The sequence below is a fragment of the Struthio camelus genome, chromosome 9 (assembly GCF_040807025.1).
Source record: "Struthio camelus isolate bStrCam1 chromosome 9, bStrCam1.hap1, whole genome shotgun sequence".
In the NCBI taxonomy this organism is placed as follows: Eukaryota; Metazoa; Chordata; class Aves; order Struthioniformes; family Struthionidae; genus Struthio; species Struthio camelus.
This window is the reverse complement of record NC_090950.1, coordinates 15,832,637-15,849,033: the sequence shown is the minus strand read 5'-3', so window position 1 is coordinate 15,849,033 and position 16,397 is coordinate 15,832,637. Positions and strand designations below refer to the sequence as shown.

At 39.6% G+C, this 16,397-nt stretch overlaps 1 protein-coding gene and 1 long non-coding RNA gene across 12 annotated transcripts in view; one reads left to right on the top strand and one right to left on the bottom strand.

Annotated features, from left to right (window-relative positions):
- Positions 1–16,397, bottom strand: part of LOC138068153 (uncharacterized) — a 237,532-nt gene that overhangs the window by 128,807 nt on the left and 92,328 nt on the right. The window contains exon 1 of one of the 4 annotated variants that reach the window (XR_011142806.1): positions 3,136–3,455. The exons of the other annotated variants lie outside the window; for them this stretch is intronic. This is a non-coding gene — a long non-coding RNA (uncharacterized lncRNA). Of the gene's footprint in view, positions 1–3,135; positions 3,456–16,397 lie in introns of those variants that run through there. 4 annotated transcript variants of the gene reach the window in all.
- Positions 1–16,397, top strand: part of SLC9A9 (solute carrier family 9 member A9) — a 215,471-nt gene that overhangs the window by 145,845 nt on the left and 53,229 nt on the right. For 2 of the 8 annotated variants that reach the window (XM_009688977.2, XM_009688978.2), the window contains exons 13-14: positions 6,889–6,937; positions 12,741–12,820. In XM_009688977.2, coding sequence (XP_009687272.2) covers positions 6,889–6,937; positions 12,741–12,820 — 129 coding nt within the window. The other 6 variants (XM_068954221.1, XM_068954224.1, XM_009688979.2 and 3 more) reach the window with 6 other exon arrangements.

Below are 16,397 nucleotides of genomic sequence, written 5' to 3'. Positions count from 1 at the left end.
ATTAAAAGTTCAAAATTCAAAGTGTAGCAAACTTTCTCTCATTTACATGCTCCTACAGGTTCAAAATCACCCTCTTGGTTCTATTTTAGTATTTTGTGTATATAAGACAGACAGCATTAGCCACATGACAAACAGCTGTCATAACCATTTAGGAAGCATCGTTTACCTGGTAATTTACTTTGATCCTTCTCAGCATGAAATTAAACTGATTTGCACTTTCTGCTGTGAGCCACAAGTGATTATTCTTGCCTTAAACTTAAACCAAAGTGTTTCCATTTATTAACCATATCAGCCTGAGCTGAACTGTAAAGATCTCATGCCATAATTCTCCATGAGATTTATGTCAATCAAAATATTGTACTATAAAAATACAGATGGTTTTGATGGCTTCTTGTGGACTGATGCACAGAGTAAGCAATCTATATGAAAAAGCAGATTTCAGGTGTCAGGTTTTAGGAACACACATCACTGTTACTGCCGTGTGGACGAGAATAATGGTCTGAGCAATCATTATTTATCCTGAAGTTTTTTTTAATTTCAATTGTAATGATTTATTGGGCATGGTGAAACAGTCTCTTTTGGATTTTGTTTGGGTTTCCAGTCTTCACAGTTAATAATTCTGTACTGAATACAATAGGCTGATGATGGATAGCCACAAGCTTCAGATTTATTCATGCAAAAATATTCAAGACTGCTGTTGCAAATGCTGTTTAATGGCCATCTTTGAAAACTGGGTTATAAATCGCTTACTCAAAAAACCTTTCCTGGTACGTGCAGTTTTTGAGATCTAGGCTGAGGCTTACAGGCTGTTTCAGTTGAAATGAGACAGCTAGTGGAAGGCTGAGGCTACCACACTGAGAAGATTAGTCCTTCCAGTAAAACCTTTGACAGTTAGGGACAGAAGCTGATATTGTTATTAATTATTTTACAGCAGCGCTCCTAAGGCTCTAAACCAGATCATAGCTCTGTAATGCCAGACTTTGTACAAGCACATAAGGAGGGATGGGGGGTTTCTGGCGGTAAGGACGAAAAGACCCAGGGGCAGCTTGCTAAAGGAGGTTGCAGAACCTTCGCCATGGGAAAGTTTTAAAACTAGAGAAACATCTGCCAGAAACAGCACGATTGCCCGTGGTTGGGTGGTCAGGTGAATGAGGCTTCTGACTTCCCAGGATACCTTCTAGCTCTCTTTTCTGCGATTCTGTTGCTTTAACCACCATTTCAACAGTTGGAGTTTGAAAAGGATCTTTGTTGACCTACGTATTACAAATGCCTCCCCTCTTGAATTGCCTTCGTTTCCCCATTAAGCCAGAAAAGGAGTAAAGGAGGGATGTCTAATTCTGACCGTTATGTGATAGCTCTGTAACATCACATGCCGTCAGCTACACGTTCAGCATCATACACTTTGATAGACCAGAGAAGAATCTATTACTCGCATTAGGAGACATTTCTTTTGGAAATCTTCCCATGTCTGATGTTTTGTTCATTGTATCATGAGCTGCATCAAATAATACACATATAAAGAATGTTTCTTGGGGTTTCACCAATGCTTGAAGTTAAAAGACATTTGGTAAAACAGGACAACCTCAGCAGGACAAGGGAAAGCGCCACTGTCCACATCGTTCTTGAGCCAGTCTTTACGGCTCTTTCGAGGGGAGCGAGAGGTGAGGTAGGTGAGCACAAACAAGATTCAGCTTGCACGACCTGGGCACTGGACTGCTTCGCTCTGCGAATGCGGAAAGCTGAGAAGGCCCAGAAGCAGAATTTTTGGTATTTAGAATTCAGATTTCAGAGAAATGTCTCTAAACAGAGATTTCATGGTACCTAAATTCTGATTAGCAGGGGAGGGCTGAGAATCCCATGTAGATATAGGCACCAAAAGCTACCTGACACGGCTAAATCATCACAAATATACGTGTCTAGGTTTTTATGTGGCTTCGCAGAAGAAAGAAGAGATCTTATCCTACACTGTTGACTTTGTGGTAATTTGAAGTGAGGGAATGAAAATTTCTCATTGTCTGAAAAGTGATTTACTACTCAGTATTCCTATGGATTGGTTTTGTATTTCTTACTTTATTTTCCCTGACAATTTAGGATTTATCTTTCCATCCATTTTCATTTCAAACCACATAAAAAAGATGTTATCGACTGCTTTGTATTCAGTGACAAATTCTTCCTTTTATTATCAAATGCATTCTGACTGTTGCTAAAAAAAATGATGCACTTGATAGCACACAGGGAATTAAATACCGTCAACTGTAAAGGGTACTTTTGCAGACTAATGCACAGCTCCTAGCAACAGTAAGGCCTAATTGCTAGAGACTGGCTGAAGGCACAGGTCTCAGTTCCAGATTTTGCATACAGCAGCTTGGACCAGTGACTGAATCCAGGTTTTGATTCAGCTACGATTAAAAAAAAAACTACAACAACGACAAAGAACAGCTTTCAGATATCAGAGAGTTACAAATCCAAACTCACAGTAAATATCTGGGGCATTTGAATCTATGACATTGTTAAAGCTTATCTACATACCTACAGTAGATGAACTGCACTGCTATGTAGAGCTGATTAAAAAGTCTTCATTGCGTTTGTCTTTATGGAAAAAAGCTGATTTTAATAAAAATCTAATTCTTCCTTAGAATGTGTACATTTCAGCCAAAATGTCTTTAAAATACTTTAGTAAATTTGAAAAAGAACATGAACACAAAAATAAAAAAGTATACCATAGATATTTGAAAATTAAAATAAAAATCCAGTTTCACCTCATTCTAACTTTGGAGAGTCCAATTCACGTAGTAGAAAGAACTGGAGTTTCACTGTGATTGGCAGCAACTGAAATAAGCCTAACTGCTATCTGAATCCAAAAGGCACTTACTTGTTAAACAAATCACCACATTATTTGTGAATATTATAGGTCAAAACCAGAAAAGGTTTAACAAGTATGAGGAGAGACAGACACCAGCAGAAAGAAGTTTTTGGTTGGGGAAAGAAAACTTGCATTGCCCTACAGCTGCCTTCAGCCAGCCCTGCTGCCTCTCAGCTGATCTAAAGCTACCTGAGAATAAGCTGATGATGAAAAATCCACTCAGTAAAGCGTCATATTTCACATTCTCAAAACATAAGAGTAAATCAATTTACCCTGTTGCCAAAGTAATCTCAGCCAGTTCTGGGGCGAGAGGACAAGTCCAAGTCTGAACAGAGAAGGATGGGAGGAAGAGACTCCCCCTGTGACTTCCTTTTCTCATAAGTATTTTGAGGGGAGAAAAAAACACATTATATTTTTGCTTCTCTGTCTCTTAAAGAAACAGGCCCCAGTAAACAATGATTCTTATACAAAAGCTCAGTTTTGCCAGTATTTTCACTAAAAATGAAAACTGATAAAGATCACAGTGGTTCCAATGTTTTAATGAGAAAAGCAAGATTTTTCTTAGCCGCTGTTCTGTAACAAAGAAAAAGCCATCTAGTCTATATTCATTCCAAATGAATAGGTTGGTTAAAAGGTCATCCGAAATCTTTGATGTATAAAATGAAAAGCTACAGAAACAGAAAAGCAGAAATAAAAACATACAATAGCCACAGAACAGCCAAGAATAAAGGAAGAAGGAATAGATAGGAACTAGGAAAGTGGGACAGAAAGATGGAAAAGGGAGAATGCAAAAAGAAGAGTAAAATAAGATAACAGACGAAAAGGAACAAAATGGACAGCAATGAAAGATATGGAAGAAAAAATACTCAATTTAGAAAATATTTTTCTGACCACTCATTGGATCTTCTCACAAAGGCAAAAAGGCAAAAACAGAATACTAAAAGGAGAAAGATTTTTATACCATTATTGACAATAGCATATTTCTTAGAGGCCTTCACAGTAATCAATAAGAGTTTTAAGTCTGCAGATTGTAGTGGCAATAGCACTAGATATTGCAGGACTTTTGAGGAAGCCAAGGATGTAAGCCTGAATTGCATGTCTGTGCTTAATTTCAGTTGTCTCGACTGTCTCATGTAATTTGTTATGCTTCGTTTTTTCAAAATTTGCAATTTAAAAATAGCATTCTAGTTCATATCTAGTACATCAGAGTTAATTATGGCAGACCACGATTTTCAATGGTAGGTGCCCCATGTTAGGCTCCAAAGCCTATGTTTGAATACAAAATAATTAGCCCCAATTTCAGAAGTGATTGAATTGAGTCTGCTTAGTGCATACTTAATAAAATTGCTAACATTCAGATTATTACCAAAATATATTGCTATTTTAATGCATTACAAAACTCTCCCCTAGAATGCAAAGAACCATCTAGTCTTTCCCCAAAGGACTTTAAACCAACAGAGAAGATTGTGCTATACCTGCTACTTTGCAAGTGAGATACTGTTACATGAGAAAAAAGGACAGTGGCATCTGACCTTGTGTTTTAAACTAGAGCAGAGAACAGACCAGAGGAAAGCATCAGCTGTGGCACTGTGGTGTTCCTATGGCACATAAGCGTGCTTTCCTTTTTCATACGTGCAAAATCCAAGTGTGATTTCATCAGGTATTTATTGCTTTTTTTTCTGGCTTTAAATGCAATACTCCTGTTAAGATTTAGAGTGAATATCTTCATATGTGCCATATTATAATAATCTATTTTCTACAGAATAAACAAAGCAGCACAGCTGGCTTTCCCTATGACCGTAAGGATTAGAAATTATACACGCAGAGAAGCTTAAGCAGACCACAGGAATAAACAAATTCTGCAAAACTCTCTAAATCCAGATTTTTTCTATGCCTTTAGATTGCTGTTGTCCCTGATTAGGTAGAAATTATACCACTGTTACCAAAACGATACCGCAGCCAGGAGCTCTGGTTTCTATCGGTCACATCACCCAGCCTTTTTCCCGTTTGCTGTTATAGTTCCTTCAGTCCCAGGTGCAATGCTTTTCCGTTGTCTTTGCTCATTCTGTAATAAGCGCGTCACAACTCCCGCGCGCACGACCCGTCAGGACTGGCAGCTTCTCAGCTCCAGCGAGTCCAGAACGGCATGGGGGCTGAATTACTTCTCTCCCAGGAGACCGATTCCTGGCAGTCAGGTCAAGCTCATTAAGAAGAAGAGAGTGTAGGGAAGTTTGCGTCGTAGCCTTGCAGCTACACCTATCATGCGTAAATCCTTTGTATTTTTTATTTCCAGAACTAGGAGGACCCTTAACTACTGTACTGCTGGAGTTTTGCTGTACTGGCTTTCTAGATAGTCTTGGGGGTGAACATGTCTAGTGAATCAGCCTAGTCTTATTAATAAATAGGGCATGTAATTGTGTTTAGGAGACCAGGATTCTTCTGATCCTGACCTGTTTCACGAGCCTGGGCCAGTCGCACGTCGAGCTGAGCCGTCGTTTCCCCCTTCACAGCCTGCTTGGGCTCTGCAGCCCAGGGCCTGGCTCGCGTTGCTCGCTTCCCCAAGCCCAGCGCAGACGCCGCCTCGGGACACCGCTGTGCTATACACGACAGCAACAAATCCAGAGTCAGGCAGATGGTTAAACCTCTACGTATGCTTCCTTTTTTTCGCTGTGCAAACGTTCCCATTTTAATGAAATGGAAAATATCTAACTTGACTTACTCCAAGCTGACGAATAGGTTAGTACCCGCTGAAGCTTCTTCTCCTAGCAACTTAAAGGACAATAGGACAAAAAAAAAAAACCCAGCTGGACAAAAAAAAAAAAAAACAGCTATTTATTCTGTCTCCTTGTTGATTCAGCACTGGGATCATTACTTTTAATCAAAAGAAATATTTATGCCTGGAGGACTCAGATTTGTTGAAGCTCAAGAGCTGTGATAGAAACAAACCTCTATTCTCTCCTCCACTCGGGATTTACATATAAAAAGCATCTAGTTTGCATACAGCTCCTGTCCTTGTCTCTGGCTACATAAGAGCATATGCTTGACAGCTACAGCAAAGACTGCTGAGCCAGGTAATTGTTAATAATAAATGGTTTTAAAATATATTTTGCTGTGTTACTACTGAAAGCAAAAACAAACTCAAAAAGGAAGAACATTAGGAAAACAGAAACGTGGCCTTAAATGAACATCTGGTGAAATAATACATTTTCTTTGCATCAGTAAGTTCTGCATTAGCACAGTGGTCCTGACACTATTTGGACAGCTTGTGAGGCATTCGGGGGCTGTTGGTCACCCTGTGAACTTCAGAGCCCAGTGACAAAGTTTGTTATCCGTCATCCAGCATTGCTCTCTGTCCCGTCTTGGTGTGGCCCTCAGCACAAGCCTGCCTCCGTCAGTCAGCTCAGCATCTCTCAGTTGCTTTGCTTTTTAGTTCCAGAGGGCCATATTCAACATATGTCAATTCTTCCACCATGTCACTTTTCACAGCCAATTATTTTTTCCTGTCCACATTAATAAGATGTTGTCCAAGTTTCCACTCCCTTGCATATCACCTGCTGCAATCTCCTCTCCCCTCTGGTTTGCTCCCATACCCTGTTTGCCAAGTAAAGCCCTTTCAGAGTGCTAAAAGTCATCCTCAGCGCCACGCAACCCAGAAACTCCACAGTCCAGCAGCCTTGTCCTCTACAAACCCCCCAAACTCCAGTTCCTCCTTCTGCCAGGAATTGCAGGATTTCATAGACTAATGGGTTGATTGCTTTTTTACCGGATACGGATCAGAGCCGGGGAGGAGACTCTAATCTCAGGTATTACGAATAGCCGTTAAAGAGAATCTTGTGTTTCCTACCTACTTATTAAGAACCACTTTCTTGATTAAGAAAGTGATCTTAATGTTTTGCCAGCTTTTCACTGCATTTCTTGCCTGGCGGGAAATGAGTGGCACAGGAGAAACATTTCTACCCACAAAGCTCTCTAACACATAGCAGACCATTACCGCCTGTCTTTCTTTTTTTTTTTTTTTTAAACAGAGTTGGTGTAGATCCAGATGAAGATCTGAAAGCAGAAGCTGCAAACCAGGTATGTTACAATTTCAGATATACATGCTGAATTAAAAGCCGTTCAATTGATGGCAAATCATGTTTGTAAAAAAATAGCGTTATACCTGAAAATTTTGAAAACAGGCAAGTTAAAACAATGGGAGCTGCAAAGCAAGTAACTGCTTATTGTAGAAGGGGCAGGGAGAGGAGATATATATATATATATTTTGATGTCCATGTACTCATGAAAATTCTATAACTAAAAATGTAATTTTGAAAGTTATTGTAAATAAATGCTAGGTTATCTTGAGAGGTCAAATACACAAAATAATGGAAGTAGTGCCTTGATAAATCCAAACATTTATCATCTTCCAAATGTTGCATTTATGGAAATAAGACATTTCAAGAACAAAGTTTAATTCCCGAGGCTAAACAAGGAAAATCTGTAATGTTCAAATTCTAATTTCTAGTAGGTCAGGTTCCTGGAAATATGGTTCATTTTCCACATGACAACCTGAGCATCTAGTGAAGTAGAAAACTTTAAACTAAAGGAGGCTGTTTAACAAGCTGCAGTTGTTATCTGTCACCCTGCTTTTTTTTTTTGTCATTTATGTATGAAATTGTTTCAAACGCAGCACTGTCTGCAACAACAGCAGAAATCTATAAGACAGTCAATACACAGAGACATAACATGTTCTCTAGCATGGTAGGTGGAACAGAAGTAGGACTAGAGAAAAATCAATGCTACATTAGATAAGTTGCCAAAGCAAAAAAATTGGCCAATGCCAACTGTGTCCCTGTTTCCAGGTAATACCGTCCCCTCCTCTTTCAGATCGCACAGCTGAAACCGCTAGTGAAATCACCCGACAGTGAGATACATGTAGGAAATAAGTTACGGCAAGACATGAACAATTCACCTGAAAATACATGAACAATAACATCAGGCAGAATTCTGATTTCTCGTACATATTGAGCTGCTAAAGTTTACGGTCAAGACCTTCCCACAGCTGCAGGCGCTCAGGGTCTCAGCTGTGACTGAAACGGAAGGGAATTCACGCGCCCAACTGTCCCAGCGCTGCTGTGAAAAAAATGAAAAAGAATCTGTATCGTTCATACCTGACCATAACTTTACTTTCCAGTAAAGTGTTAGCATACCGCTCCTATGGTTTATCAGGCCAAGACATGGGTTTATTCTGAGTCCGAAGGCAAAGTACTATACACTAATATCGTTCTCCTAAGCATCCAGGTAAGAATTCCTGCAAGTTTCTGCCCAAAATCTGACCAAGGCCAGGGCCCAGACCCTTAATCTTAACCTTAATCTATTTTTGATTGCATTCAAGATGGTATAACTTCAGAAATTTTCCAGTTTACAACACTCATGAATTATTAAACATCAGAGAATGCAGAATTATTTTCACAGCATAAATTTACTGAATGTGTATGTCTTGTGAAAACCTGTCTTCTTCAGCAGTCAGCAGGCTTCTAATTTTCTTCTTGTTTTATTAAAAATGAAAAAAATGGTGTTTGTGAATAACAATAATGCGCCATTATCCCAACTGTGTCCTGTGAATTAACACCTAGCTCAGTTGACAAAACTCAGCAATACAATACAGTAGGTGTAAATAAATATAACACATTTCATGCCCTGTCCTGTCTAAGTCAGCATTCTGCATAGTAGTAAACCTTACTTTGGAAGATAGTTTTGTTGATCTGATTTTTTTTCCCTGTGGTCTTCTATTTTCATTTCGCTGACATTTTTGTATTTGACATCTCAATCCTTTACTAAATCAGACCTCTACTGTGTTCTATCTAGTTCTCTTCATTTTAACTCAGTACCTGTCATTATTGTTCTGCTTATTTCAGATTATTTCCTTAACTTTTCTCTTTTCTTTCATGAAAATTAGATTTTCCAAATTAGATGCCTCCTGACTTTTTTAGTGACTGAATCTCTTGTAGTTCATTCAGCCCTGTCACACAGGTAGATTTGCAGGAGAAGGAACTACAAAATGAAGCTTTTAATCACAGTTTTCTAGAGTTTCATTTTTTTATTTTTTCCCTCAAAGATGACACCTACTGACTCCTCCTGCTCCTCCATAATAAAACATATTGGACAGCTCCACTGTACACTTGTAGGAGGCCTTGCCTGCACTAGAAATGATGGGCGTAGTGGGGTCGTAAGAGCAGGCAGTAGGATTCGGAGAGCACGTGCTCGAGCTGCTGTGAGCCAAGGCATTGACTTGAGCAGAGCTGCAGTGATACCACTGCAGATGGAGATGCAGCAGCAGAAGTACAAGTTTGGGACTAGCAGATCTGTGGCTGTAGGTTCAGCAGCTATTTATTCACCTCATTCTTCAGCAGCTAAGCACCCTGGAAAGAACAAGTCCCGTTTCCTCTCTTCCTTATAAGATGTCCCCCACACCATATCCATCAATCCAAAGTGAGGGGGAAGAAAAGTGAATTTAACTCCCTATGCTCTGAATTAAAGCTTGGAGTAGCTATAGATGTACATGATACATAGGCAATGCTGTTGCACCTCAGAACTTAATTTTAAAGGCCATTCAAAGGCAGAGATTAAGCCTACTTGAGCAAGGCACACAACTTAGGCCACCAAACTGCCTAAAATTCTGTCTCCTCCCCCTGACAAGACATGCCTGGGGAAAAAACAATAGGTGAATTACCAAACATAATGGTTTGAACATCAGAATACCTGCATGCTTTTTCATAAGTCTTACCAAATCATAGCCTGTTTTGAGTCCTCAGAACGCATATTCATAAGCTTCACAAAGAACCTGGACAAATAACATAAAGGGCCAATGTTTTCCATGGCCATTTAAAGGTCTGACCCTGGCAAACTTTAAACCATGGCTTCAGGGGGATTTGTACCAGAAATAAGGACTGAAGCCACTTAAGAATAGGATGCACAAAAGCCAGCAGACTTAGCAGAAACCAGGCCTCTAGGCTCCTCCTCCTAGAGCACTCAGCCAGAATGGGGAAGCCACAACATCTGCTGAGAAGGTCTGAATCCCAGTCTACTGGGTGACAGTGGTAACTCCCAGGATATAGGGTGCTTTGGTAAGGGTGCCTCTCAGTCTGTATCTGCAACCAGACGTGGATAGTTAGAGATAGAAAAAGTCCTAAAACTCACCCCACCCCATGAGAAGTATGGGGTGGCAGAAGGCAACAGCAGCTACGTGGCTGCATAGCCCTTTTCCCTTCCTACCTCTTTATCTTGTTCCCTCTTCTCTCCTTCCTTCCTCTCCCCTTCCATGAAATCAGTCTTCTCTTCTCGGAAGGAACTGGAGTTGTTATTTACGAGTTCCTTGTGCGTAGTTGTTTCTGACCTTCTGATTATGCTCATTGCTTTATTCTGGACTGAGCCTAGCAGTGACTTAGGTAGTCAGCTAGCCGGGAGATTACAACTCCAGTTGCAAGAACTGGGCTCCTTCCTTAGCAGAGTTATAGTTTTTTAATTTATAATCACCATCTGGACTTCACCATGCCATGATCTCATCCATCAAAAGCATCTGAATTTCTGTGTGTTAGGCCTGTCTTGCCTTGCCTTGAACATGTTTATCATCAAATCATTATGCATAAACAGAGGATATAATAACCTAAGTCATTCATTTCCACTCATTAATTGATGGACTTTCGTAACTCAGTTCTGAAAAACCATAAATAATACACAGAAATAAACAAAAGCAGTCAGTTTGCTGCATACACATTCAGAGTGTAAACACAAAAAGCTAACTCTGGTGAGCAGAACACAGGATAAATAATCACCAAGCTGAGCTGCAAAGTTGATTTATTTAAGTCAAAAGCTTGCATGGCAGTGGGTTTTTTTTAACTAATTTCCCATAAACAAAGATAGCTGAAATCTTTTATTCAGACCAGACAGTTTTTGTATCTCAGAAATTCTGCTAGATTAATCTCCATCAAGACCATGTAAGAAAGAATTTTCTACAAGCGCTTTGCAAGAATGTTGTAGATATAGTGTTAATCTCAGAAGAAAACTAAGTAGCCTGCTAAGCACCTACCAGCATCATCTCAGTTAAACTAATGTTCATTAAATAAAATGAGTTTATTTAACTATCCCTATACCCTTGTGAGTAATAAAGAGGAAAATATTTAAATCTCTCCCCACCGGCTTCATGTGTCAGCTGGGTGGTGAATTTCCATATAGGTAATTTGCAAATACAGAATGAGAAGCATTGGCATTCTCACTTCACAGAGCAAAACGTGTTGTCCAGAAGAGGTGATGGATCATCTCCCCTACTCCTACTTCTCTGCACTGGAGGGAAAGTGAGGAGTTACTTTTTAAAATAATGAGACCCAAGGCTCTGCAAGAGGCCAGGAGCATTCACCGTGACATTTGCTGCCATCTCTTAGCTGTACCACTTCTGCAGGAGCTGCACGACAGAGAGCTACACGTTCCCACTAACACAAAAGCAGCCTAGACAACGCAGAGGTCGTACAGAGAAGGAAGGTGGTTTGGCACTCGTCAAACACAGCTGAAACTGGCCCAAGCATCCACCCACCCAGAGCAGCTGCAGCCTCCTCCATCATGATGTCGTCTTCCATGCTTCTCCTCCTCTTTCTCATCTCTATCACTGTCCACCTTAGTCCTCGCCCTCCTCCTTATTTCAGTGTTTTCTCTTTGCTTTCCATTTGGTTCATCCCTTCTTAAATGAGTTCACATATATAGACCTAACGTAGATTTTACCTAACATCACACTTATTGCTCAAATGTTTGAACACCTTCCCCAATCTGTATCTATCCTGCCAGTACACACTGTTAGATATCAATGGCTTAGAAGAGTTTGCTGCTGCTCTGTTAGGGATTAGCACCATCTTCTCCCCGCTCCCGTAGTTACTAGGCGTGGCCCTAAAACACTCAATTTGTACTGGAACTAGCCCTTACAGTTTTTAGAATCAGACCATTAACATTATTACTGTCACTCAATTTGCATGCATGCTGAGGTACAATAAGAGATGGAATTTGCAATGTATTATTAGATTAAAACATAAAAATGAGTAGATGAATTGCCTTGAAACTGCATACAGAAAAACATTCCCATTAAAAAGGAGTCTAACTTGCAGCAAAGCAGCAGCAGGACAATAATGGAATATCCTTTAGGGAACTGGCATTCCCATCCCCAGTTCCATCCTGACACTAATTCTTCTGCTCGTATTGATATAATGCCCAGAGCATAACCAAACTAGCTGTCTTTGTACAGAAGACTGTTACTAATGTCTATTCCAAATTATGACAGAGAAAAATGACGACCCATATACCTGCGCAGATATTTTTGCAAAATGTAGGGCAGTGTTTTGAGCCAGCACATGTTGGTACTTAGGACTATCCCTGTTTCCCAAAGTTGCTGTATTCCTCTCACGCTGGAAAGAAGCACAGAAAGCAAAGTTGTGTCATAATTAGAATATCATGACCCCTTTGGGAATGACATTTTGTTAGCCATACACAAATAGAATCTGAGCTGGAAAGAGTAAACTGAAGTAATCCCACAACGGCAATTAACTTGAAATATCATTTTATTGATCTCAGAATATAGTGCTTTGCAGCTGCTTAATAAAATTGGAATAATTAATAAAAGTAAATGCTGAACCCTTCCAATGAGTATATAGCAATGAGAAATGCACCGTATGAGCCAATCTGTTCATGAACTGATCCACAGAGATGAAATTCCTGGGCCAAATAGGCTTTTTAAATTAAAAAAAAAAAAAGCAGTTAATTGTAATTTGGTTTGACATGTATTTTTTATATTAGAACTCTGTTTTGTTTATGTTCTAAAAACATTTTCCATTTTATACATTTGCTTATTTTGCAGAGAGTCTCTAACTTGGATAAAAATACAACCAAAGCTGAGAGTGCCTGGCTGTTCAGAATATGGTATGGATTTGACCACAAGTATCCTTTTCTGGTATAAGCCATAGACAGCATGATGTCATTACAACTGACATCTTCAAAAATATTTAAGAATCCAAACATGATTATACTTTTAAAATCAAAACCTGAACACATTAAATTAAAATACAGCCTTTGTAAGGAGAAGAAATCATGAAACAAAGAAACAGGAGTTTTGCAGAAGCAGGAGAACACAGTAGGACCTTCCTGAGTGAGGCTGTGGAGAGCCATCCAAGATAAGAACTGCTGCCTCATGGCAATATATGGTTGATGTGTTTAAATAAATTAACCTGTTTGAATTCCAGGATAAAATTAAGCCACTTATTACTCAGATACAGAGGCGGAAGGCTGCAGAATGGCTGACTGGGCAGAGGACAGGCAGGCTGGAGGGCAAGGCCCTTCCCAAACCTCCTTGGCAGGCACTCAGCAGCTCCACACTCCTCGAGCCAAAGACTGCTGCCTGCTTGCATGTCTCAGAGCATCAGCTACCCAAGGGAAAGCATAAAATAAGACAATACTGGTTTACCCACACCCCTACAAACGGCCAGGGAAAGATGCTCCCAGTGTGAAGACATAGCTCCCAGGACTTCCCTGGAGCTCACACTTCATTTTCCACGGAGTCTTGAACCTTTGGACTTCTATTCATGTTCCTACTGAGGCAGCACTGTCACATCTTGCATCCTCAATGCCTGCCTCCCAAAGCCCCGGTACAACACGTGCTGCTTCGCTCCTTGACATCTATGCTGTCACTAATTCCTGTGCAAAGAGATGGTAAATGCTCAGGGTCTAAGTTATTGTCATTTTATCCTCACTCGGCAAAGGCTTCACAAGCTAGCAGTGACGATAGCCCACAATGACAATTATGCCCTAAGCCTCTAACAGACCAAGACAATGAATATAATAGAAGTCCTCCTGCTATTTTCCATGCATCCTGGCTTAGGAACTCAGTAGGTAAAGCCCTACCAACAGCCTCCATTATTCCATAGCATGTCTATTGTTCCGTTATCCCGCGCTATTGAGTGGAGAGTAACGTTCTGGCTACATCTATATTTTTCTGATGTGAGCTGCAGCAAACTAGGGTGAAATAATATTTCTGCTGATAAGATGTAGTTCTTTGGGAATACAGCTTCCTAGGAGAGTTCAAGTGAAGTTATCCTTCAAAAATATTTGTGATAGAAAAAACATCTTTTCAGTTAAACATGAATGCATTGCCCTAATTTATCTACCAGAGCAGTTTTAAGGACCAAAAAGCACTTAGAGTTAAAATTTTTCCCTAGAATAATTCTTCAAGGATACTTAGAAATATCATGTGAATGGAGTATAATGGGGGAAATATGTTTAAAAATTAATGCTGAGTACCACTGTAAATGGCTTTAGCTACGACCAGTCCCACTTCTTCAGAAAGAAGAGCCTATGGTTGTGCTAGATCTCAGAAACATAGAACAGTAAGTCAGAAGGAAGAGATGAACAAGGGAAAGAAAAGTTGTGCTCTGAAAAAAAGAGAGAGAGAGAGCACACACAAAAAACGTGGACAGGAATGGCAAGAACAGGGCAGAGGTGAGTTTAAAAAGAAATAAAGGGAGAACAAGGGCAGAGCTAGCAAACAAGAGAAAGAGGCAGAAAAGAAACAAAAAAATCAATACGAAAGAGTCAGACAACAGTATATGCAAATTGAAAGGACTATAGAATTCACAAGAAGCAAAACCAAAGGTCGTCTTTACCATTGCCTCTCCAAGGTTACCTGTATGCTAGAAACCTTGAATCTGGGCCCCTGATGGTTTATTCTAGAAAGTCTAGTTTCAAAGGTTTTTGCATTTCAACAAAATATTTTAAGTGATTTTCAAAAGATTCTTAAAATTAAGACAAAATTACTCTTAAGTGTCAATCTTGCTTCTAGTCAAGTTGTAGTCTTTCTTTTGAACTCAAATTTCAGAGACTACAGCCCTGCCATTATCCTAAAATACATTTTCATTCTAAAAAATATTTCTACATTTTACTAATCCTGAAAATGTATGCCCATATCCTTGGAGAGGATGATGGTTCTGCCCGCCAGGGCTGTGACTCACAGCTCTGAGCATTTCTTTAGTATGGCTATTTCTGAAATATATTCTTTTTAGGGAGGGAGGAATTATCCTCCTCAACTTTTCTTCATGACTGTGCCCTTCACTGCCTAATGTTACAAAGCTGTGCTGCTAAAGTTAAAAGAAGAAATCGTCATGTAGCGCAGTATTTATGCCCAGTACAAGATTGTATACTGGATTTTGATAAAGTTTTTAAAGAAAAGATACTGAAAATAATCACCTGTCTGTTTATATACTTCGAAAGCATGCATGACTGTGACATTTCTATAGTTCGACATTTGCTCTCAGGCATTAACACAAAGCTACTCACTCTTCTGGCAATAACATCTCTCTGCCTGTTTATTTCACAGGGGAAAAACAAGAGTGAGGAAATATCCGTAAAGAAATTAAAAGGTTGTGTTGTTTTTTGCTGTCATTCTGAATGCCACTTAACTCAGTGGTCTTAGACAACAGCAACCCGCCACAATAGAGTTGGACTGAATCAAAAAAGACAAAATGGATTTTGAGATTCAAATTTTATTCTTGTTCTGAAGGAAACAGTAGGAGCCTCCCCCAAAGCCAGCTGGACTCCGTAAGGGTCCTTTCATTTAAACGAGTATCTTTGAATCAAGTTTTGACACTTAAGAATAACATACTGTTCTCTAAAATCAATGCTAAGAAATGTTAATATTGGAACAATTAAAATGAAGAAGAGATCATTTGAGTGCTTAGAGGTATCCGCTTGCATTTGCATCTCAATAATTTAAACAAGTAATATGCAAAGTAAAATGCATGGTATTTGAAAGAGTGCACATGCGGGTGAATCTCTTTCAGCTTCCTTGTTTTTACAGCTTACAGTACTTTACCATTCCAAGCTGTCACAAGCTACTAAAGGCTAGTGGAGAAGAAAAACGAGAGGAAAAAAACAAAAATAGTTCAAGAATTCATCTGGAGGAAAAAAAAAACAGGATCAACAATCCAGCATTATATAGAATATAAAGAATTTTTTTCCTGCAAGAGCAAAGTCTTCTGTACATAAGGGCACAGCTCAAATAAACGGTGAGCAAAGTTGTCCCGTTCCAGATGCATCCCACAAGAAAATTATCACTTTACTCCCAGGTAGTAGCAATTTGCTTTTAACTCTTCTCAATTCCAAACCTCCTTTCTCACTTACTCCAGACAGGATGTATATAAGACTGCAACTGGTTTCTCCCCACCTTGTCCTAAGACATGGAGTACCTGCCTAGTGCTAGAAGAGATTTCTTCCTCCTCTACATAGGCCTGTATTCCCAGTAACAACCTACCCCTAAAAATGAAGGTAAAATTAATAGTGTGAGACTGCGAACAGCCTTCATCTGATTTTCCAGATACTTTGGACTAAACTTCTGCAATCATTTTTAGTTTAATACAATTTTGTGCAAGACTTCTTGTCCACTAAGGCTTTTTTTTCCCGCTCTCTCTCTCTCTATTCATATAATTCTCACTTCCTCATGTGGGGTCATTTTTGCTCTCCCTGGCTG